At 38.8% G+C, this 17,980-nt stretch overlaps 2 protein-coding genes across 4 annotated transcripts; both read right to left on the minus strand.

Annotated features, from left to right (window-relative positions):
- Positions 1–1,341: 1,341 nt before the first annotated feature.
- On the minus strand, positions 1,342–5,148 carry LOC130558259 (transmembrane protein 200A). Its single transcript, XM_057340576.1, has 2 exons — positions 5,051–5,148; positions 1,342–3,894 (listed from the first exon to the last, which is right to left on the minus strand). Exon 2 carries the CDS (start codon positions 3,888–3,890, stop codon positions 3,090–3,092), a length of 801 nt encoding a protein of 266 aa, XP_057196559.1. The 5' UTR covers positions 3,891–3,894; positions 5,051–5,148; the 3' UTR covers positions 1,342–3,089.
- A 1,574-nt stretch (positions 5,149–6,722) lies between these two features.
- l3mbtl1b (L3MBTL histone methyl-lysine binding protein 1b) lies at positions 6,723–17,939 on the minus strand. 3 transcript variants are annotated; one of them, XM_057340974.1, is made up of 21 exons: positions 17,898–17,939; positions 16,086–16,200; positions 15,781–15,970; positions 15,479–15,689; positions 15,258–15,372; positions 15,121–15,172; positions 14,879–14,973; positions 14,686–14,790; positions 14,394–14,529; positions 12,677–12,768; positions 12,394–12,545; positions 12,234–12,310; positions 12,001–12,086; positions 10,164–10,274; positions 9,958–10,072; positions 9,653–9,752; positions 9,366–9,569; positions 9,200–9,261; positions 8,975–9,120; positions 8,821–8,883; positions 6,723–8,111 (listed from the first exon to the last, which is right to left on the minus strand). In XM_057340974.1, exons 2-21 carry the CDS (start codon positions 16,194–16,196, stop codon positions 7,983–7,985), a joined length of 2,352 nt encoding a protein of 783 aa, XP_057196957.1. In that variant the 5' UTR covers positions 16,197–16,200; positions 17,898–17,939; the 3' UTR covers positions 6,723–7,982. The 3 variants fall into 3 exon arrangements, with proteins under 3 accessions (XP_057196957.1, XP_057196958.1, XP_057196959.1); XM_057340975.1 differs by lacking the exon at positions 17,898–17,939 and adding an exon at positions 16,402–16,418; XM_057340976.1 differs by lacking the exon at positions 6,723–8,111 and adding an exon at positions 8,161–8,552.
- Positions 17,940–17,980: the final 41 nt, after the last annotated feature.

Here is a 17,980-nt window from a genome sequence, read left to right on the forward strand (position 1 = left end):
TGGCTTATCTGTGTGGCTTCTCACACCTCACAGCTCGAAAAAGAGAAGAGAATGAGAACTAGGGCATCGATTCCGAAAAGAATTGATTCCTCGATTCCAAGGCGTTGGGAACTGAGAGTCGATTCCAAAGGTTGGATTTGATTCCATTAAAGGAATCGACTCCTCCTCAAGAGCCTTCAAAAGCACAAGCCCTGCCCCTTAGCTGGTTTCATTTGTCAACTCAGTCACATCAGTTACTTGTCAAAAATAATTCTGACTTTAGAAAAAAAACTGATATATGAAGTCTAGAGCTAAGGATTCGCGATGTTAACATAAAATATTCTGAATTGATGGATAAAAGCAAACGTTTTTTTTGTACGGTGGCGTATTGCTGCCACGTACATTTTATTTTTTCCACTCAATCATGTCCTTTAATGCACAGATTAAATCACAAATTAATTTAATCCTCCATGTGAGGGACAATGTGTTTAATTACAATTATAAAAACTATTTTAACTGTTTGGTTGTTGGTTGCTGCGACGAATATGGTCTGTTCCATTTACGTCTTCAGGAGGAAATCATCAAGTCCCAGCAATGTCCAATGTTACATCATCCCGACGAATATGGGAATCACTAAGTTAAGTCACTGCGGATCCATTAGTAATTATTATGAGACGTCATATTATCCCTTATAAGAAAATTATTTCGTTTTAATGACATATTATCTCGTTTTAACGACATATTATCTCGTTTAAAAGACATATTATCTCGTTTTAACGACACATTTTTTCGTTTTAACGACATATCTCGTTTTAACGACAATTGAGTGGAAAAAATAAAATGTAAGTGGCAGCAATATGCCACCGTATTTTTGCACACACTATGCAGATATAATAGATAAATTAACATATTTAACATATCATATAAATATTTTTGTTCAGACGGACTGTAAAACAGACCGTCCTCTCTTACTCCCTACCTGTGAGCTAAGTGTGCGCGTGAAGAAATCTGCATGTATAAAGCACAGTCTCATAACATATTTCTAAACTTGGACGTCTGGTTAAAGCTGTTAAAGATAGACAGCACTATTTCAACACCTGTCGGCACTATAGCATACTTGCATTTAACATTAAATGGAAAGACGAGAAAAAGCAGCATCAAACCGTGAGTATATTAGAAAGAAAAAAAGAGTTAGCTTTCTAGAGATTTGTCATTAACACTACAACATACTCACAGTATTCTTTATAAATACTTAGATATTTGTATTGCATGAAAAATATGTCAATTTCTTAATAACAAATGAAAATATGTAGTGAAACTGGGAATCAAATAGGAATCGAAAATGACAGCTATAGGAATCGATTCTTGGAATTGATTCTTTCGATTCCAAAACCAGGAATTGGAATCGGAATACTTGAACACTATACTTGTGTCCCTGACATTTCCTTAATTTAACTGATGAGTAAGAAAGCAAACACACTCATTCCAAAGTAAAATCAACGTATGCTGCATTGTTTAAAAGTAGCGCTTACATTTTCTCAAATCCTTTTGATCTTTCTACCAGTTAGGGTTGTCACAATAAAGGCCTACCGGTTTTGGCAATAATCATGATATTAAAAGCCATGATAATCACATAGGATTATATATTTTTCAAATCAGCACCCATTTAGAGCTTTACCTCAAGAGGCACAGTAGTTAAACTCTCTCTCTTTCTCTCTCTGCCTCCAGTCATATTTTGAGTGAGATTTATTAACCTCAAAAAGGAAAACACAAAACGAAAGATTAATTTGACTGATAGCAGCAATTAATATATATCAAGAATTATTTTGGCCAAAATAACCATATAGTGAAAATCTATAGTGATAACCCTATTACCAATGTTTGTGTGTGAAGCTCTTGGATTGTAGATCTGTATGAGAAATTACATCATAACATGCTCATAACCCTGGTCAGCTCATCTCACTCAAAAACACGCACAAACAGTCCTAATTGTTGGTGACTTTCCAAAGATGTGATGTCAATGGCAGCAGATGGTAAAAATATCTACTTGAATTTAATAAAACATTTGTGATTTATATGTTGCTCTCGGAAAAATGTATTTACTTTTGAATGGCAGTCAACAGAGGATTATTTCCCCCCTTAATTCTGTATTTAGAGCAAACCGGTAGGGACTAACCAGGTGAACTTTGACCTGTTGATTTTTACTGATGTCATTGCGGAGATTGTTAATCCATGTTCCTAAACACTGATGCTGGATACTAGACAGCTGTACTGGTTTTAGAGCAGTCGTACAGTTGGGATTAACATGCACTGTATGAACTCCTGAGTGTATAACATGCATGTGACTGCCAGCTGTTATGTGCTAGCCCTTCTCTTTCAAGTTGTAACACATGATTTGTAAAATGAAATTAAATGCTGGATGTAAAACAGTATAAGGACAAAACTGAGAGAAGCTCAGTTGTCTATTTATGTGTGTACTCTCACGGGTGGCCGCCTTTCATTTCTGAGCTGACATTTGTGTGAACTATAAGGACCTGCACTACAAACACAATGACACATAGTGCAGTCTCTATTATTTTGAGCTTGTGTGGGTTGGACCAAGGAAAAATAGATCAAAGAATAATCTATTATCTGCAGTTTACATGAACAACAATCTACAATGCATAACTTCTACGACGCTGCAAATGCAGACAACTAAAATACAATATAAATACGACCTCAATTAAGTTGCGAAGCATAGTCTCTACTTAATTCTCTCACTTATGTGACAGCCAACTATGTATCTCTAACACAAAACCTGATCATTTATTCACCCTCATGTCATTCAAAACCTGCATATGACTCTTTCTTCTCTGGAACACAAAAGAAGATATTTTGAGAAATGTCTCAGTAGCTTTGCGCCCATACAATGGAAGTCAATGGGGGCCAGTGTTGTAGTTACCAACATTCTTCTTGAAACAGGTTTAAAATTGATCTGTGACTAACTTTGTTATTCCTGTACCAAGTCCTTTTGTAGTCTCTAGTAGAAGCCAAACTGTACACCTAATTGTAACGCAAATATATTCACCCTGTGGACCCCCGTGGGAATAAAGGCCTACCGATCCTTTAGCTCATGCTTTGTTCTTCGTCATTAGAGATGAATCCGTAGAATTCACTCTTGATACTTCCACACTTGTAACATATTCAGCTCCCATCTTGTTACGGTAAGTCAGTTCGGGGAGGGGAGGAGCCTCTGGGTCTAAGGAGCCAATCAGGCAGTCATTGAGTTTAATGACAGGCAAAGTAAAGCTTTCCATGTGTTTGTGATCTTTAAAGGAAGATCTTATCTCTAAGTTCACCTGACTGGAGTTACAAGAGGATGGAGAAGTACACTTAAGGATGGGAAGATCCGCACCTTCATCCAGACAATGGATGTTGAGTTCAGACAAGTTCAGCGTATGTGTGTTGTCATTTGATTCTGTTTGCGAAAACCATTTTGAATGACTGTTGTTGTGTCTCTGAGTTTGTGGTACTAGCGGTAGGATCTCCTGGTATGCTTGATTTCTGTCTCGTTCTGGTTCTTGGCGTAGTTCTTGGTCCCGATTCTCATAGAGAATTGTATTGGCACAAATAAAGATGAAAAGCCCCACCCCCATGATGACAGGACCAATCAGCTTAAGTTTCTCCGAAGAGGTGCGTCCACTTGACACATGGTGGGGTGGCTGTCGTCGGGGGTGACCGTTCCAATACCCCCCCACGGCAATGCCGATTCCCACTATAAGCAAAACACCAGCGAACAGCAAACAAGCCCCTGGTGCAGAACGCAGTTGCAGTCCACCAATCACAGGCCCCGTCTCTTTCTTTAGGGGTGGAGTCTCTGGCTCGGGGACTGTAACAGAGACTTTTTCTGTGGGAGGATTTACCTCAGACATTCTCCTGGGAAAGGAAAAAATGGACTACATCTGTATGTGCACACTTTTTTCTTACGGCAAAAACTCATAGACATCTTCATGACCATAGTATTTTAATATACACAATGAAGATATAAATCTCTGCATTACAAACTGTAGAGTGATATAAAGTGTGAAAGAGGGACAGCAGGTTATGTAAGATGAGGAAGTCACTATAGGACAAAGCAGTACATAGCAAAAATGAGCCATACTTAATAGCATATTTATCATTCTCACCCTGAAAGCACACATACATCTGGGAGACGTCTATTTGACATATAGATGTATATAAGATGTCTGTAAGATGTTTATTATTTAGAATGTATGTAAAATGGCCTTTTCTAAGATGTATTTACACACCAGATGTTTTCCAGATCTCCAGATCTTAAGCAGACATCATATAGATGTACCTGTGATATCTAGACACATACTCTTCATATCTGACCTCTATAGAATATGTGTGATTATATTCTTTTCTTTCAAGAATTTGTTTCAAGTATGGTTTATTGGAAATAACTCATGAGGAATGAGTGTGAATTTACATCTTTTAAAGCATTCTATGTGATATTGGGGTGTGTTGACAGACAACAACTGAAACACAGACAAATCAGCCATTTGGCATTAAATTGCGAAATTAATTATACATTTTTATAATTATAAATACATACATATTATATTACACAAAGAGTGAATATGGACAGTGGTCATTTTATGATCATTTCACTGCATGTGTTAGGCTATAATTGAAAACATCCATTTTATCAGATTTTTTCTTTCAGAATCACTTATTTGTGATACTAATCTTTGACATTCCCTGCATAGGCTAATCCTTTCTTTTATACGTATTTACAAATACGTATCTCATAGGTTTAGTGCAAATATTGAATGATATTTCAGCAGCAACAAGCAAGACAAAACAATACAATTGCGTCACCTGCAATAAAGAAATAATGCTAACGACGACACGCATTAAGTGCACAACAATGTTGGTAGCACATCCCAAGTGGCAGTTTAGCAGATCAGATATTTTACGGTCAAAAAACAAGAAAAACTCTTAACAAAACCTATAGTGAAAATACTCGTTATTATAATATAACGGTTCTCTTAAATGACTCGTGCACATAAGCAGCGCGTGAACTCACCTCAGTCGCTTCTCCGCTGGTGACACATGACTTGTGTTTTAATGTCGTCAGTGACGCGAGCGCTTCATATCAGACGATGAAGAAACTGCAGCAGGCGCTCATCTGTGTTTCTCGAGCGCGAGGGGAGGCGCTTTAAACTTTAAACCCGATATTAACGAGTGAGAGAGTGACTGTGGTTCGAGGGTCATGGGAACATTTGCACAGGCCCGTTGGGTCCCACGGAGAGTAACCTATTCTTAGACACTCGATGGATTCAGGCCTATTTTAATTGTTTTATCACTTGCTCAGATTGTTAATCATTATTATATAACATTTTTAAAGGTACAGTTCACCCAAAAATAAAATTACTGTCATCATTTACTCACCTTCGAGATGTTTCAAATCTGTATAAATTTCTTTGTTCTGATGAAGGACATTTGAAAGAATTCTTAAAACTAAACAGTTCTTGGACCCAAGACGCCCTTTTCACATGACGTCACGCATCTTCCGTTCTGCCGCGAAGCAGTGTATCGTTACTTCCGCTAGCACTCCAGTTCATAAGGTGGCGGTAATGCACCTATAAGCTGATTTGACAACCGCCAGTAAAACTCAAGAAGAAGAAGAAATTACTTCCGCTAGCGCCTCAGAATGGAGTTTACCAAGTGGCTTGCACATCTGCCACAAATACGGCTAGATGATGTACAACGTCTACACACAAATTTTCGCTAACGACAAGATCAAAGCAAGAGAAAGGATACAAATTCTTCGTTGAACAGTACCTGTTTGATTATGAAGGTAAGTGTTTTGTTTTCTTTTTGTGTTAGCGAAGGTGCTAGGATAAGTACTTGAATACGTGTTCTGTCAGTTTTTTTTCTCACTGTTGTTAAATTCCAGCGCGACGGCAAAACAGAAGTTCTTCTTCTTCTTCTTCTTGTTTGTTACAAGACGGATGTTATGATACACTGCTTTGCAAAAAGGCGGAAGTTAAGTGACGTCATTGTGAAAAGGGCATATTGACTACCAGAAAAACTGCTTTAATTTTTTTGTCCTGTTTAACACACAAGAAGATATTTTGAAGAATGTATTCAGCAAACAGTTCTGGAGCATTTTGACTACAATTGTAATTTTTCCTACCGTGGTAGTCAATGGGGTCCAAGAACTGTTTGGTTTCAAGCATTCCTCCAAATATCTTTCTCTGTGTTCATCAGAACAAAGACATTTATACCGTTTGGAACAACTAGAGAGTGAGTAATTCATAACAGAATTTTCATTTTTGGGTGAACTGTTCCTTTAAGACACATATTTCTAGAAATACTGTTTGGATAATTACAAAAACTCAAAATAGTTGTGAGGTGAAATGTATGTCTTAGTGCCTTGGACTAAAAGTTTGATATTTTCGAACATTCCCAGTTGTTGCTGTTAACCAATGTTACAGTATAGAAAATACATCACCCCCAGTGGAACGGACTATAAAGTAATACAAAAATCGATGTATAGAACACACCTACCTGATGCCCAGTGAACAAGATATAAAACGACTTTGTAATATTTGCTACTTTGTTTGAAGCTGTACGTTATCAACCGGTTCTTGGTTCATGAGCAAGTACAGTTGTGTTTATGGTTTTGTAAGAAAACACATAATAGAAAATGCATTCCATATGCATCTGTTACGAAATAAAGATTATGAGAACTGTTCGGTTGGAAATCATTATTTATTTTCCTCATTCCATCTATTCACTCATTTATACAGGACTGTCTTTTTGTCCCCCAAGGGACGACACAATCCGACACATATGAGAACACATTTGAATCTACAAACAAACAAGCACACAGAGGCAATGAAAACAATCAAAACCAAACACAAACCTACACTACCCCTGACACTAACCAAACCATTGCATTCCTCAAAACTGTAGCCTCAACCATAGCATGCAGAAAGCCATAATCATTTTTAATGAAGGTTCTCTGCAGACTATGATATATCTTTTGTAAGTTTCACACAGCCAACTTTAAGTACCAAATTAATTTAGTTTATCTGTATTAAACCCATTTTTTGTATGGAGCAACGGCAACCACTATAGAGATGTACAGTCACAACTTTGAGCGGTTCAGTAAGATGATGCTGTGAGGTCAGTTGTAGCAGAGCACATAACAGCTGTATTATACAACATATAGGTCACCAAACAAAAGAATGCAAGTGTCTTATTTCAGGAATGGTTGTACAAGGCAAAATGTCAGGGTCTAGTAGGCTTAAAATACACCCAGTCACAAATATACAAATAACTCACAAACACATGCTTGCAAAACACTCACTCAAGTCTTTTTTCTCTCACACACAAGCATACAAACTCGTAAACACTCAAACACACATACAATCCCACTGCCCTCTAGTCATCTCAAACAGGCTAACGTCGGGATGAGTGTCAGTGTGTGTTCAATTACAAACAAAGGTCTTTTTGCAATTCTTAAAAAAATCACTTTTTACATTTCAAGTAAAAGCTCCACTACTGTGGCTTTTGTTCGTGCCTCCAGCGTCAAACACACTTACTCATTTTAGTAACCATAAAATCATAAATATCAAGAATGAAGGAATCCAGTTTAAACATTTTAAGGTGCCTCAGTGTGGTGTACTCTCCCCTCCTTGATTCTAACATAAATCAAATGACTTAAAATAAACGATGGGGTGGGGGCTACAGTTACCATGAGACAAGAAACCCAGTCTTAAAATCAGATTTTTCTGATCACCTCCAATTCCAGCTCACCTCGTTCAATTGGATGATTTGTCCATCAACCAACTAATGTGGCCAATGATTTAATCATTTGCTTATAAGCACTTTGAGTACTTTAAGGACTGCATATTATGATGGGGGCAAGTGCAACCTTCAGTCATGTTGTTTAAGCAGCAGTTGCGCATTGAGGTGTAAGCATGTGTCCAGTTTAATAGGGTGCATGTCTACTCCTCATCTGCGCTCTTCAGCATTAGGATACAGTTGTAGATTTTGAGAGCGGGGCCGAGCTTGATGCTCAGTATCTTAACAATGTCTGATTGAGTTAGGAGCAGGAAGGCCTCGCCATCAATTTGCTGTAGAGCAAGAATTAAAAAAGTTATGCTTATTTCTAAAATAAATCAAACTTATTAAAATAAATGTGTTTAAAAGTCTAAGTTCACATTAAGTATCTGAGATTTAAAACCTTTTTTGAATAAACCTGAAAATAAAAAAGGATTTTACAAAAAAGTAGTAAGTGAAAGTGACCTATTTGTCAGGTATGGTGACCCATACCCGAAATGTGACCTCTGCATTTAACCCATCCAGAGAGTAGTGAACACACGCACAGCAAGTGGTGAACACACGTACACCCGGAGCAGTGGGCAGCTATCACTGCAGTGCCCGGAGAGCAAGTAAGGGTAAGGTGCCTTGCTCAAGGGCACCTCAGTCGTTACCCGCCGGCCCTGAGAATCGAACCGCAACCTTCATGGGGTGTCACGAATCCGACTCTCTAACCATTAGGCCACGACTGCCCCCTAAGGAGTTCATTTGCAAAAACAGATAACTCAGTTTTTAAAAATGTTCAAAAATCATGTTTTTCATTTTGCATTCAGAGTAATATCAATCAAACTGCAGGTTGTTTTGATTAAGTAATAGTGACATGATAATAAAACATGTTTTTTTTTATTCTAAAAAAACTTTTTGCAAATTAACTCCTTACTACAATTTTTTTGTAGAATACTTTTTTTTATGAGTTTTCCATTTTTCCACATTTCAAAAATGACACTTAATTTCTTAATTTACCTCCTTCCTGAAGGTGGCAGCATGCTCTCTGCAGCCAGGTAACTCTCTCACAAAACTTGCAACCTGGCAGAAAAACCGCAAAAACACAGGCCCAAAAAATTATGTATTTGGCAGACACGGTTATCCGAAGCGATTTTTAGTGCATTCACGTTACCTCTTCTGTGTTCCACTTGGCCACTCTCTTGGCGGTGAGGCCTAAGGCTTCAGGCAGTAGTTTGCCATGTTTCTCCCAACACAGCTGAAACTTTGGCGGCTCCCATCCACAGAACACAGACTCATGCAGGAACTGCGGCAGGGAATCTACCATACAAACGCAAGTAAATTAAAGTTGCCATAATATAAAACATCTATGATGAGAGAATGTTTTGACAATCTCCACCTTTTCCATCACCTTCCTGCTTCACTTGAGGTGCTTTAACACATTTGGGGGTAGCGACAGCCCTAAAGGACAAAAAGGACAGAGAAAAGAGTTTGTATGTGTGTGTTAAAGACAGATGATACTTTTTATAACTGCGGACATGCACGCATTCTACTCATGAACTGACCGGGATTGTGGGCACACGTCCGTGGTGGTGTCAGGGGGTTCCGGGGTGCTGGCGATGGGTGTGGGTATGCTCGTCTGAGTGAGCATTTCTGCCCGGCGGTGACGTGGGGGTCCGCTGAGGGTCACTGGCTTCTCCCCACTCAGTCTGTCTGGCACCAGCCCGTCCTTATTTAGATTCAAATCGGAGTATGGACAACTCACCATTCTTAATCAGAAAAAGGGAAGAAAGACTGGTTTGCGCTTGAATCCGCAGAATGAATCTGTGTTTGTGTCATGTGTGTAACTTACGTGTAGTGTGTTCCATAGCGAGGTCCTCTAATGTGTCCAACCCCGTTGCATCCCGGGGTAGGGCAGCCTTGTCCTGGAGGGACTGGAGAATCCGGGGGGCCTAAAATGTTGATATTTCATAGTATTACGATACAATAAATAAATAAATAAATGACTGATTGATTAAACTGTTTAAACTGGTTTAAGAAAAACTACTGCTCAACAAAAAAATATATATAAATATAAGAATAAAAATAATGCCACATTTTTTGTTGCTTCAAACATGTTCGACACTATATGTATGTATGTGTAGACGAGTATATTACTATTAGGGTGTTGTAGAGGATGACCCGTCTTCTGACACCAGCCTACTGGATGCAGCTCTGCACTATCAGCATCCAGCCAATAGTCATACTCATCATTCCAGCCATCAAAATGAATCTGTACCAAAACACATAGTTAGAAAATACATACCTACTGTACAGAATTATTAAATAATGTTTTTGTCAATTACATCAGATTATATATAAACCTTGACTCTGTGGTCATCTGTGTCAGAAATTGTAGTAACACGGATGAGCATGGCATTCCGCTTGTCTACTGCCTCCAGCTTCGTCCCAGTCTGAAAGCCATGAGGAGGCCTCTGCAGGGAAAAGGATCAGTGGAAAATTAGACAAATAGGACAATAAACCATGGGAGAAACACATACATGTACTTAGAACATACACAATTTTTCTTTTTGTGTGTGTTTTTGGTTTCCTGTAAAACAGACCAGATCCAATGAATATCTACAGTGAGGGAAATAATGATTTGATCCCCTGCTAGTTTTGTAAGTTTGCCTTCTTACAAAGAGATGAAGGGTCTATCATTTTTATGGTGGGTTTATTTTAACTGATAAAGACAGAATATTTAAAAAAATCAGGAGAAAAAATGTTATATAAAGGTTATAAATTGATTTGCATTTCAGTCAGTGAAATAAGTATTTGATCCCAGAGAAACCCTTGGTGGAGAAACCCTTGTTGGCAAGCACAGAGGTAAAACATTTCTGATAGTTGGTCACCAGGTTTGCACATGTGTCAGGATACATTTTAGTCCACTCCTCTGTAAATCTTTAAGGGTTCTTGGCTGTCGCTCAGCAAATTGGAGTTTTAGCCTCCTTCACAGAGGTTCTATAGGACTAGGGTCTAGAGACTGGCTAGGACATTTAATGTGCTTCTCCTTAAGCCCTCTTTGGTTGTCTTGGCCATATGTTTTGGGTCTTTGTCATGTTAAAGGCACATCCACGACCCATCTTCAGTGATCTAATTAAAGTGGAAGTTCACCAAAAAATCAACTTTGTGTGATTTTTTACTCACCCACATGACGTTAAACATGTTTAGAGAACTTCCGGCGTCTTTGGAGCACAAATAAAGATATTTAGGTGACATCCGAGAGCTTTCCAGGCCTCCTCATTGAAACCATGGTGTCAGTTTTTGCCAAGGTCCAGAAAAGTACTAAAGACATCATTAAATTGGTCCATCCGCGCATAGTGGCTCAGTTGAATTCTTTTGAAGCGAAGAGAATGCTTTATGGGCGAAAAACAAACCAAAATACCGACTTTAATCGATATATTCTCCTCTGTCTTGTCAGTGTATGGGTGCGTTCACGAGAGCACTTCTTCGTCTTCTGCATGTAAACCCAGAGTTGCGCTTCCGCGTTGTGAGTCAGAGCGGCGGCATCCAATAGGGGCAAGCCCAATGCGGCGTTCGGCGCATAAACCTGTCTACTTTTGAAGTGCTCTCGTCCAAGAAGAAGTGCTCTCGTGAACGCACCCATACACTGACAAGACAGAGGAGAATACATTGATTGAAGTCGGTATTTTGGTTTGTTTTTCGCCCATAAAGCATTCTAGTCGCTTCAAAAGAATTCAACTGAGCCACAATGGATAGGATGTCCCTGACATCCTTTAAAACCTATTTGGTCTTGTCCATGGTGGTGGAGAGGTTGAAATGGAAGATACAGATTCTGTTGGCAGGCATCTTTTCTATACATAACAAGCTGATTTAGGAGTACTTTCTATAAGTGACAGGACTAATCTGTGGTCCATATAGGCACATAACCAATCTGTGGAGCCAGAATTCTTGCTGGTTGGTAGGGGATCAAATACTTATTTCACTGACTGAAATGCAAATCAATTTATAACCTTTATATACATTTTTTCCCCTGATTTATGGTTGATATTCGGTTTCTATCAGTTAAAATAAGCCTACCATAAAAATTATAGACCCTTCATTTCTTTGTAAGCAGGCAAACTTACAAAATCAGCAGGGGATCAAATAATTATTTCCCTCACTGTATATGTATAAAGCAATAAAAACATTAAACCGCACCTGTTTAAAGGCTCTGGCTGGTGCAGCCTGGGTTCCAGTTTCTTCAAGGTACTTTTCCCAGGAGAAACTCTTCGGTTGCTTATATTCTATTACACAATAACATAAACATACCTTAAATATCACTGTCATCCTTTTTACAGTTTGTTAAAAACTTTTTAAAAATCTAAATTGAAAATTAATCTGAACAATGAACTAACCACAGAGGTGCACATTAAACCAAAGCAGAATCTCACCTGCGGGTGTGGTGAGTGTTAGCCCCACCTCCTCACAGTACCCCACCGGGTGGATGTACGGACTGCTGGCATCACACCTGACCACAAACAGAACAGATGTCCATCCTCACACAGTCACAGGAAAAGTCAGACACAAGCACAGTTCTGTTTCCTCTTTTACCAGTAATCATACGTATCATCCCAGTTGTCAAAGTGGATGAGGAGCCGGGTGTCGACGGCAGCAGAAATGGTTGCTACGCAAATGAGTGACGGGTTCTTCCTGTCCACTGCTTCCAGTTTCATCCCCGCACGGAATCCTGACGGCGTGACTGACTGAATATGACGTATAAGACAATGGTTAAAGCCAACAGTATGATCTTGAGCAACTCTGAATATCTTAAACACACAGTGTGTGTGTGTGTGTGTGTGTGTGTGTGTGTGCGTGTGTGTGTAGTGTGACTTACTGTATTAAGACTTTTAAAGAGATGTTTGGGAGCCAGTTGACCCCTACAGTTCTTAACGTATGTGTTCCAGTTAAACTCGCCATCTCTGCATCCTGTGAACAAATAATTAACTCTTAATGTTACAAATTAACATAGTAGTCTGCCCGTAGTAGTCTCACACCGTCTCTACACCGGAAGCGGCGCGATGCGACAAGAGACAACAGAATGCATTAGAACCCATTATAATTTAAAATTTTAAATTATAATGGTGCGGCGCGACAACCCCATTAGAACAAACTGTGTTTCGCGGCGCAATCGTGTAGAAACTGTGTCAAACTTTGACTTAAGTGTCAAAAAATTAAGTGTCAAAAAAAGAAGTAGGACTTTTTTTAAGAGTAGGAGACTTTTATAAAGATGCTAAAAGCAACTTTTAGTAAAGTTTAAGACTGATTCTTAAGTTCTGACTTAAGTGTTGTAAGTTAAGGACTACAATGATTTAAACACAAAATGACCACCCTTGACCTCTGAATCAGCCAATAGGGAGCCTGCAAGGGTGCAGCATTTATTCATGAATGAATTAAGACTACTAAATTCAGACATTCCGTTATTATTGTAATTTATACCATGGTCTGTTTGAATACTGGATTCTGATTGGCTGGAAGATGTGCATTAAAAGCCTTTAACGCACGGGTAGCTCCAGTCAGTTTGATTACATTTAAAATTAACTGACAAAATAACCGTCATTTTCACCTGTTTGATCTAAAAGGACACTGTAAACATCAATAAAAGCTTTAACTTGGCAAAGTTATCGGGCAAGTACATAAAAATCAGTGTTGAAAACTTTCTGCCTACCTTCCCCCAGATTTACAACAGTTAGCTTATAATAGTGATTGATATATTGAGCTGTACAATGTTTTGGGAAATTTAACAGCGGTTGACTTCAACCCATATGAAGATAAATACATAAAGTAACCTGCAATTTCATTTTTCAAACAGAGATGGTGACAGAGATGCAAAAGTTAAAAATTGCAGTTTCAAAATTTTATTTTGCCTTATGCGCAAGGATGTTACAAATATGTATCCATTTTGGTTTGGTTTCATACACTTTTAATTGAGTTTTAACAGTTCATTTAAATAATTAAGCTGCTGAATCACATCCTATTACATTCACAGCTGTAGGCTATATAAAGAAATAGCTGCAATTTTTTAAATATTATTTCATTAACTCCTTGTCATCATATCATTCCAACATATTGTTTCTTTGTTGTTAAGTCCATGGTATCTGTCTCTGTACTGCCATCTTGTTACTCTTAAATAGGTTAGGAGACCTCTTCAGCTCTCTTAAATAATTTAGGAGCTGAGACCTAGTCTTAACACTTATGAACCTTTATAAATCACTATTATTCTTAAGTGGAAGAATAAGAGTAAAATTACGTCATTCTTAGAATTTTGATTCACTTAAAAGTACAATTTGACTTTGAGTGGCTTTGTACATACGGGCCCAGATTTTTCTGGTAGGACATACAACAATACACCTTAATTTCTTTTCATTTTGCACTGAATTTTTCATACTAAAAGTTCAAGTTTTTGATTAACATAAAAACGGCAATAATCAATTTGTAATAAAAGAATTATTAATAAAATTGTATCATTATTTAGTATTGTATAATATGACAGAACATCTATCGTATGATGCTAACAGTAAAGCTCAGAACATTCTGTTAAATTCACTGTGTACCTTTCGGCAGCAACAGCTTCAGTCCCATTTTCTCACACCAGCCCGGTGGCTTCACGTCCCACGAGTCAGCATTTACCCAGTAGTCATAGCATTCCGGGTAGCCATCAAAATGAAGCCGGATTCTATAACCTTGCACCTGGGAAAATCAATATGTCAAGAAAGCACTAAATATATACAGCTGATGATGGGTCATTAAAACTATATTTAGCTCTGCATTACTTTAAAAATCATAACTTACATTTACATTTAGTCATTTAGCAGACGCTTCACTTAACAGGTAACCCTGGCTTACCTCTGCAACAGTCAAAACACAGAAGAGAGCAGGATGACAAGGGTCCAATCCCTCCAGTTTCATGCCAACTTTAAATCCATTCCTGCTCTGGGGGAATGACTGGTGCTACAGTGCACAAACAAACAAAGATTTCACAACCATTCTAACAAATGATGCATAAAAACACAAGTAGCGCATTTCCCATGCTTCTCACCTCCTTAAAAAGTTTTAAGGGAGCAGCAATTGCTCTCTCCTCCTCCAGATAAACTGCCCAACTCCAAGTTTTCTTTTTAACAAGAGGTGCTGTTGCTATGGAAACAACATCACATAGACATTTTAATATGGCTTTAGAAAAGCATCCAAATAGTTATGTATAACTGGTAACACTTTGGATCCAAATCAATGAGAATCGGTCATCAATATAGACTTCTGATATGTAACATGGAAGTTACCAACCCAGTCTAGCAACTTTAGCTGCTCGTCTTCCCTTTGATGATTTAACCTTCTCCTGAAATACCAGACAAAAGATCAATACAGTACAAAATACATCTCATTTTAGTACATCCTGTTGGCAACGAAAGTATGTGCGTTACCTCCTCTTCTTCTATATTGTCCTCCTCTTCATCTCCAGAATCCATGAACATCTTCTTCTTCCTTCTCACACGTTTACCTAAACGCTCTCCTTCAACTGCCTCGGCTGGGGTTGATCTACACACACACACACACACACACACGCTTAGAGACTTAAAATATACCATTAACATGCACTGCTTGCAACAAGCTGATTTCTGTGGGTGCCAGCAACCAAATGTACCTGCCACTGCTGGGCTGCACACAAGGAGCGCTGCAATATTTTCCCTGGAGAAAAGACTCCCGGGGACCAGAATGACCACAAGACCTGCAGTTTGCCACTTCGGTGACAGGAGCGACCACTGCATTGGGCACTATGCTTATGCTGGGGTTGGCCTCGCTGCTGGGGCTCCTAGTGCCATTGCCTGCTGTCTGCCTGTTTGAGTCAGCTGAAACTGAAAAATGAATAAAATGGTAAAAGTCTCCCTGTTATGATCTGTTATGATGATGTATAATGATGTATATGTGCATGCTATAAGTATTTACCCGCAATATTTGTCTGATGATCTGTAGTTGACTGGGGCACTGCTGTCTGACTTGAAGGTTTGTTTTGTTCAGGGCAATGACTGTTGTTTGGGGTTGTAGTTTGAGGATGTGAGTCTGTAAGCCCCTCCTCTTTCTCTTTAGGCTCCGCCTCTGTGACAATCTCCAGGGTGCCAAACTCAGTCATTCGAAACTGTGAACCATGTAATATTTAGACAAAATGCCACAATATGTTAAGTTGATAAGCTTGCAATAATTGTGTCAGTATTGTCAATGATTTTCAAGGTGTGCTACACAAGCATCTGTACCCGAATGTCACTCCCGGGCAGCGTGGCTATGCCATCCTGCCAGTCAAGAGCACCCATCATGTCAAAATCTGCTCCTGTGGCAGGGCCATCACTGCTAGATGTGTCTGCCATCTTACTATAAAAAAGGCAAAACAAATGAGAAAATTACATATTGTTATCAATGTTATAGGCTATATTGTTTGTATATTTGTAAATCAGGCTACAAGGGTCAATAAACACTCCTAAAATGCTCTTTCATCACTGCATTTTGTAATAAACGTCATAAAAACACAGTCACTTGAGACACTACTATAATATAACATTAATCGTTACGAACTGTTCGAGTTAAACCGCGCCATGTAATCTTGATAAAAATAACTTATTGAAAACGCTCGAGCTCGTAATTACAAGCCGGTCTTCCGAACTAACAACCGTAGGTTTGTCAGGTCAAATTGAAATGACGTGATGTTTATAATCACTTCCATCTGCGGGGAAGGAAAAAAATTACTAAGACCTCGGCATACGGTAGCTCAACATTCAATGTTTTTCCTAAACCAAACAAAACTGTCGTTTTTGATATTCAAAAAAGACGATCGCTGGATCTGTGAATTCGTTCCTGTCCTCGAAAACCATGTTTGACTGCGGCTGATGAAACAACCGCAACTCGGATTTACGAAATACCTGAGCGTCACATGTAGTTACACAAAGTTCCGCGGGAGGGCGGCTGCTGCTCGCGGTACATACTGCACCAAGCACTTAGACGACGCCAAAATCATGTATTATACTTGTTTGCCATTTTAATAGTTCTGGACTAGTCAAGTATATGGACTCTCGCTGTAACACATTAACTACTTTAAAGGTTATTAACGAGGAAAAGCGATGAAAAGTAAAGTTAGACGAACAAGTTTAGCTTTTCCTTGTTTTTAAAGAATCTCATTAAATATGTGCTTTATACGCGCGCAGACAGTAACGGCGATATGTTTAAATGTATATACTCGAGATTGATATGTTTTCAAAAGAGAAAATCTTAATTTACGCACATTTCCGTTTGTATACGGGGGTAATACTGTAATAACGTTCTTGACATGTCGTTTATCATTTATCAAAATGTTAAGTCTGTACAGTAACGGCAGACCATACACACAACGGAAGGCCTCATCGGGTTTAATTAAACATTAGCATGGACGTTCCAACTGATGACGGGATTTATTCTGAGCATAAATAAAGTGCAATGCGCGAGCGCCCATTATTAGCATTCGACTGACACACAAAATGGCGGAGGATAGCAAAGGGCCGCCGACACGTTTAAAGTATATAAATTATTACAGTTCGCTGGTCTTTTAAACATCACTCGGACCCTTAACTGGCACAGGAGGGCTAAGTACACAACTTGTTCTAATAAAACGCAATGTTTTTCCTTCCGTCAACAAACTCCTTACTTTCCCCTTGTCACGGAATGTCGTTAGCCCGACTGATAGCCCCGGCTAGCTGTAACATTAGCAGGGCAGCCTACAATAAACCAAATCAACAGTTTCACCTGCTTATTCCAAAGAAAAACAATCTGCAAGGCACTTTGAAGAAGTTGCCATTCATCAGTGTATACACATAACAACTCGGATGCACAGAAGACCGACCAAATAACAAATTGCATGCGTTTAATTTCTTCTGCACAAACTTGTCACTTGAATTTATCTTTACGGGTTTTGAACCTCGTTAAAAATATTCGTATTGGTTGAAAATTGTTAAACAAGAAACGCACTCTGCGTTGATATCGTTGTTTACTACGTGGGTGACGACGTGAACGTAATATTTATTGATAACCGTGCAACTCACCTCGTTTCTCTCGTAACTCTTATTTAGAGCTGGATGGTGCTGTTGTTGCGCATGCGCGGGCTAATATGTATATGGCCAACTTC

This window comes from Triplophysa rosa, linkage group LG8 (genome assembly GCF_024868665.1).
Source record: "Triplophysa rosa linkage group LG8, Trosa_1v2, whole genome shotgun sequence".
In the NCBI taxonomy this organism is placed as follows: Eukaryota; Metazoa; Chordata; class Actinopteri; order Cypriniformes; family Nemacheilidae; genus Triplophysa; species Triplophysa rosa.

Bases quoted from the DNA above. Each gene is read 5' to 3' on its own strand.
- LOC130558259 (XM_057340576.1), bottom strand. From the start codon at position 3,890: ATGTCTGAGGTAAATCCTCCCACAGAAAAAGTCTCTGTTACAGTCCCC.
- l3mbtl1b (XM_057340974.1), bottom strand. From the start codon at position 16,196: ATGGCAGACACATCTAGCAGTGATGGCCCTGCCACAGGAGCAGATTTT. The intron at 12,546-12,676 runs GTAAGTCACACT...CGTCATATTCAG, and splicing joins TCTTTAAAAGTCTTAATACA to TCAGTCACGCCGTCAGGATT. The intron at 10,275-12,000 runs GTGCGGTTTAAT...TTTTCCCTGCAG, and splicing joins CAGCCAGAGCCTTTAAACAG to AGGCCTCCTCATGGCTTTCA.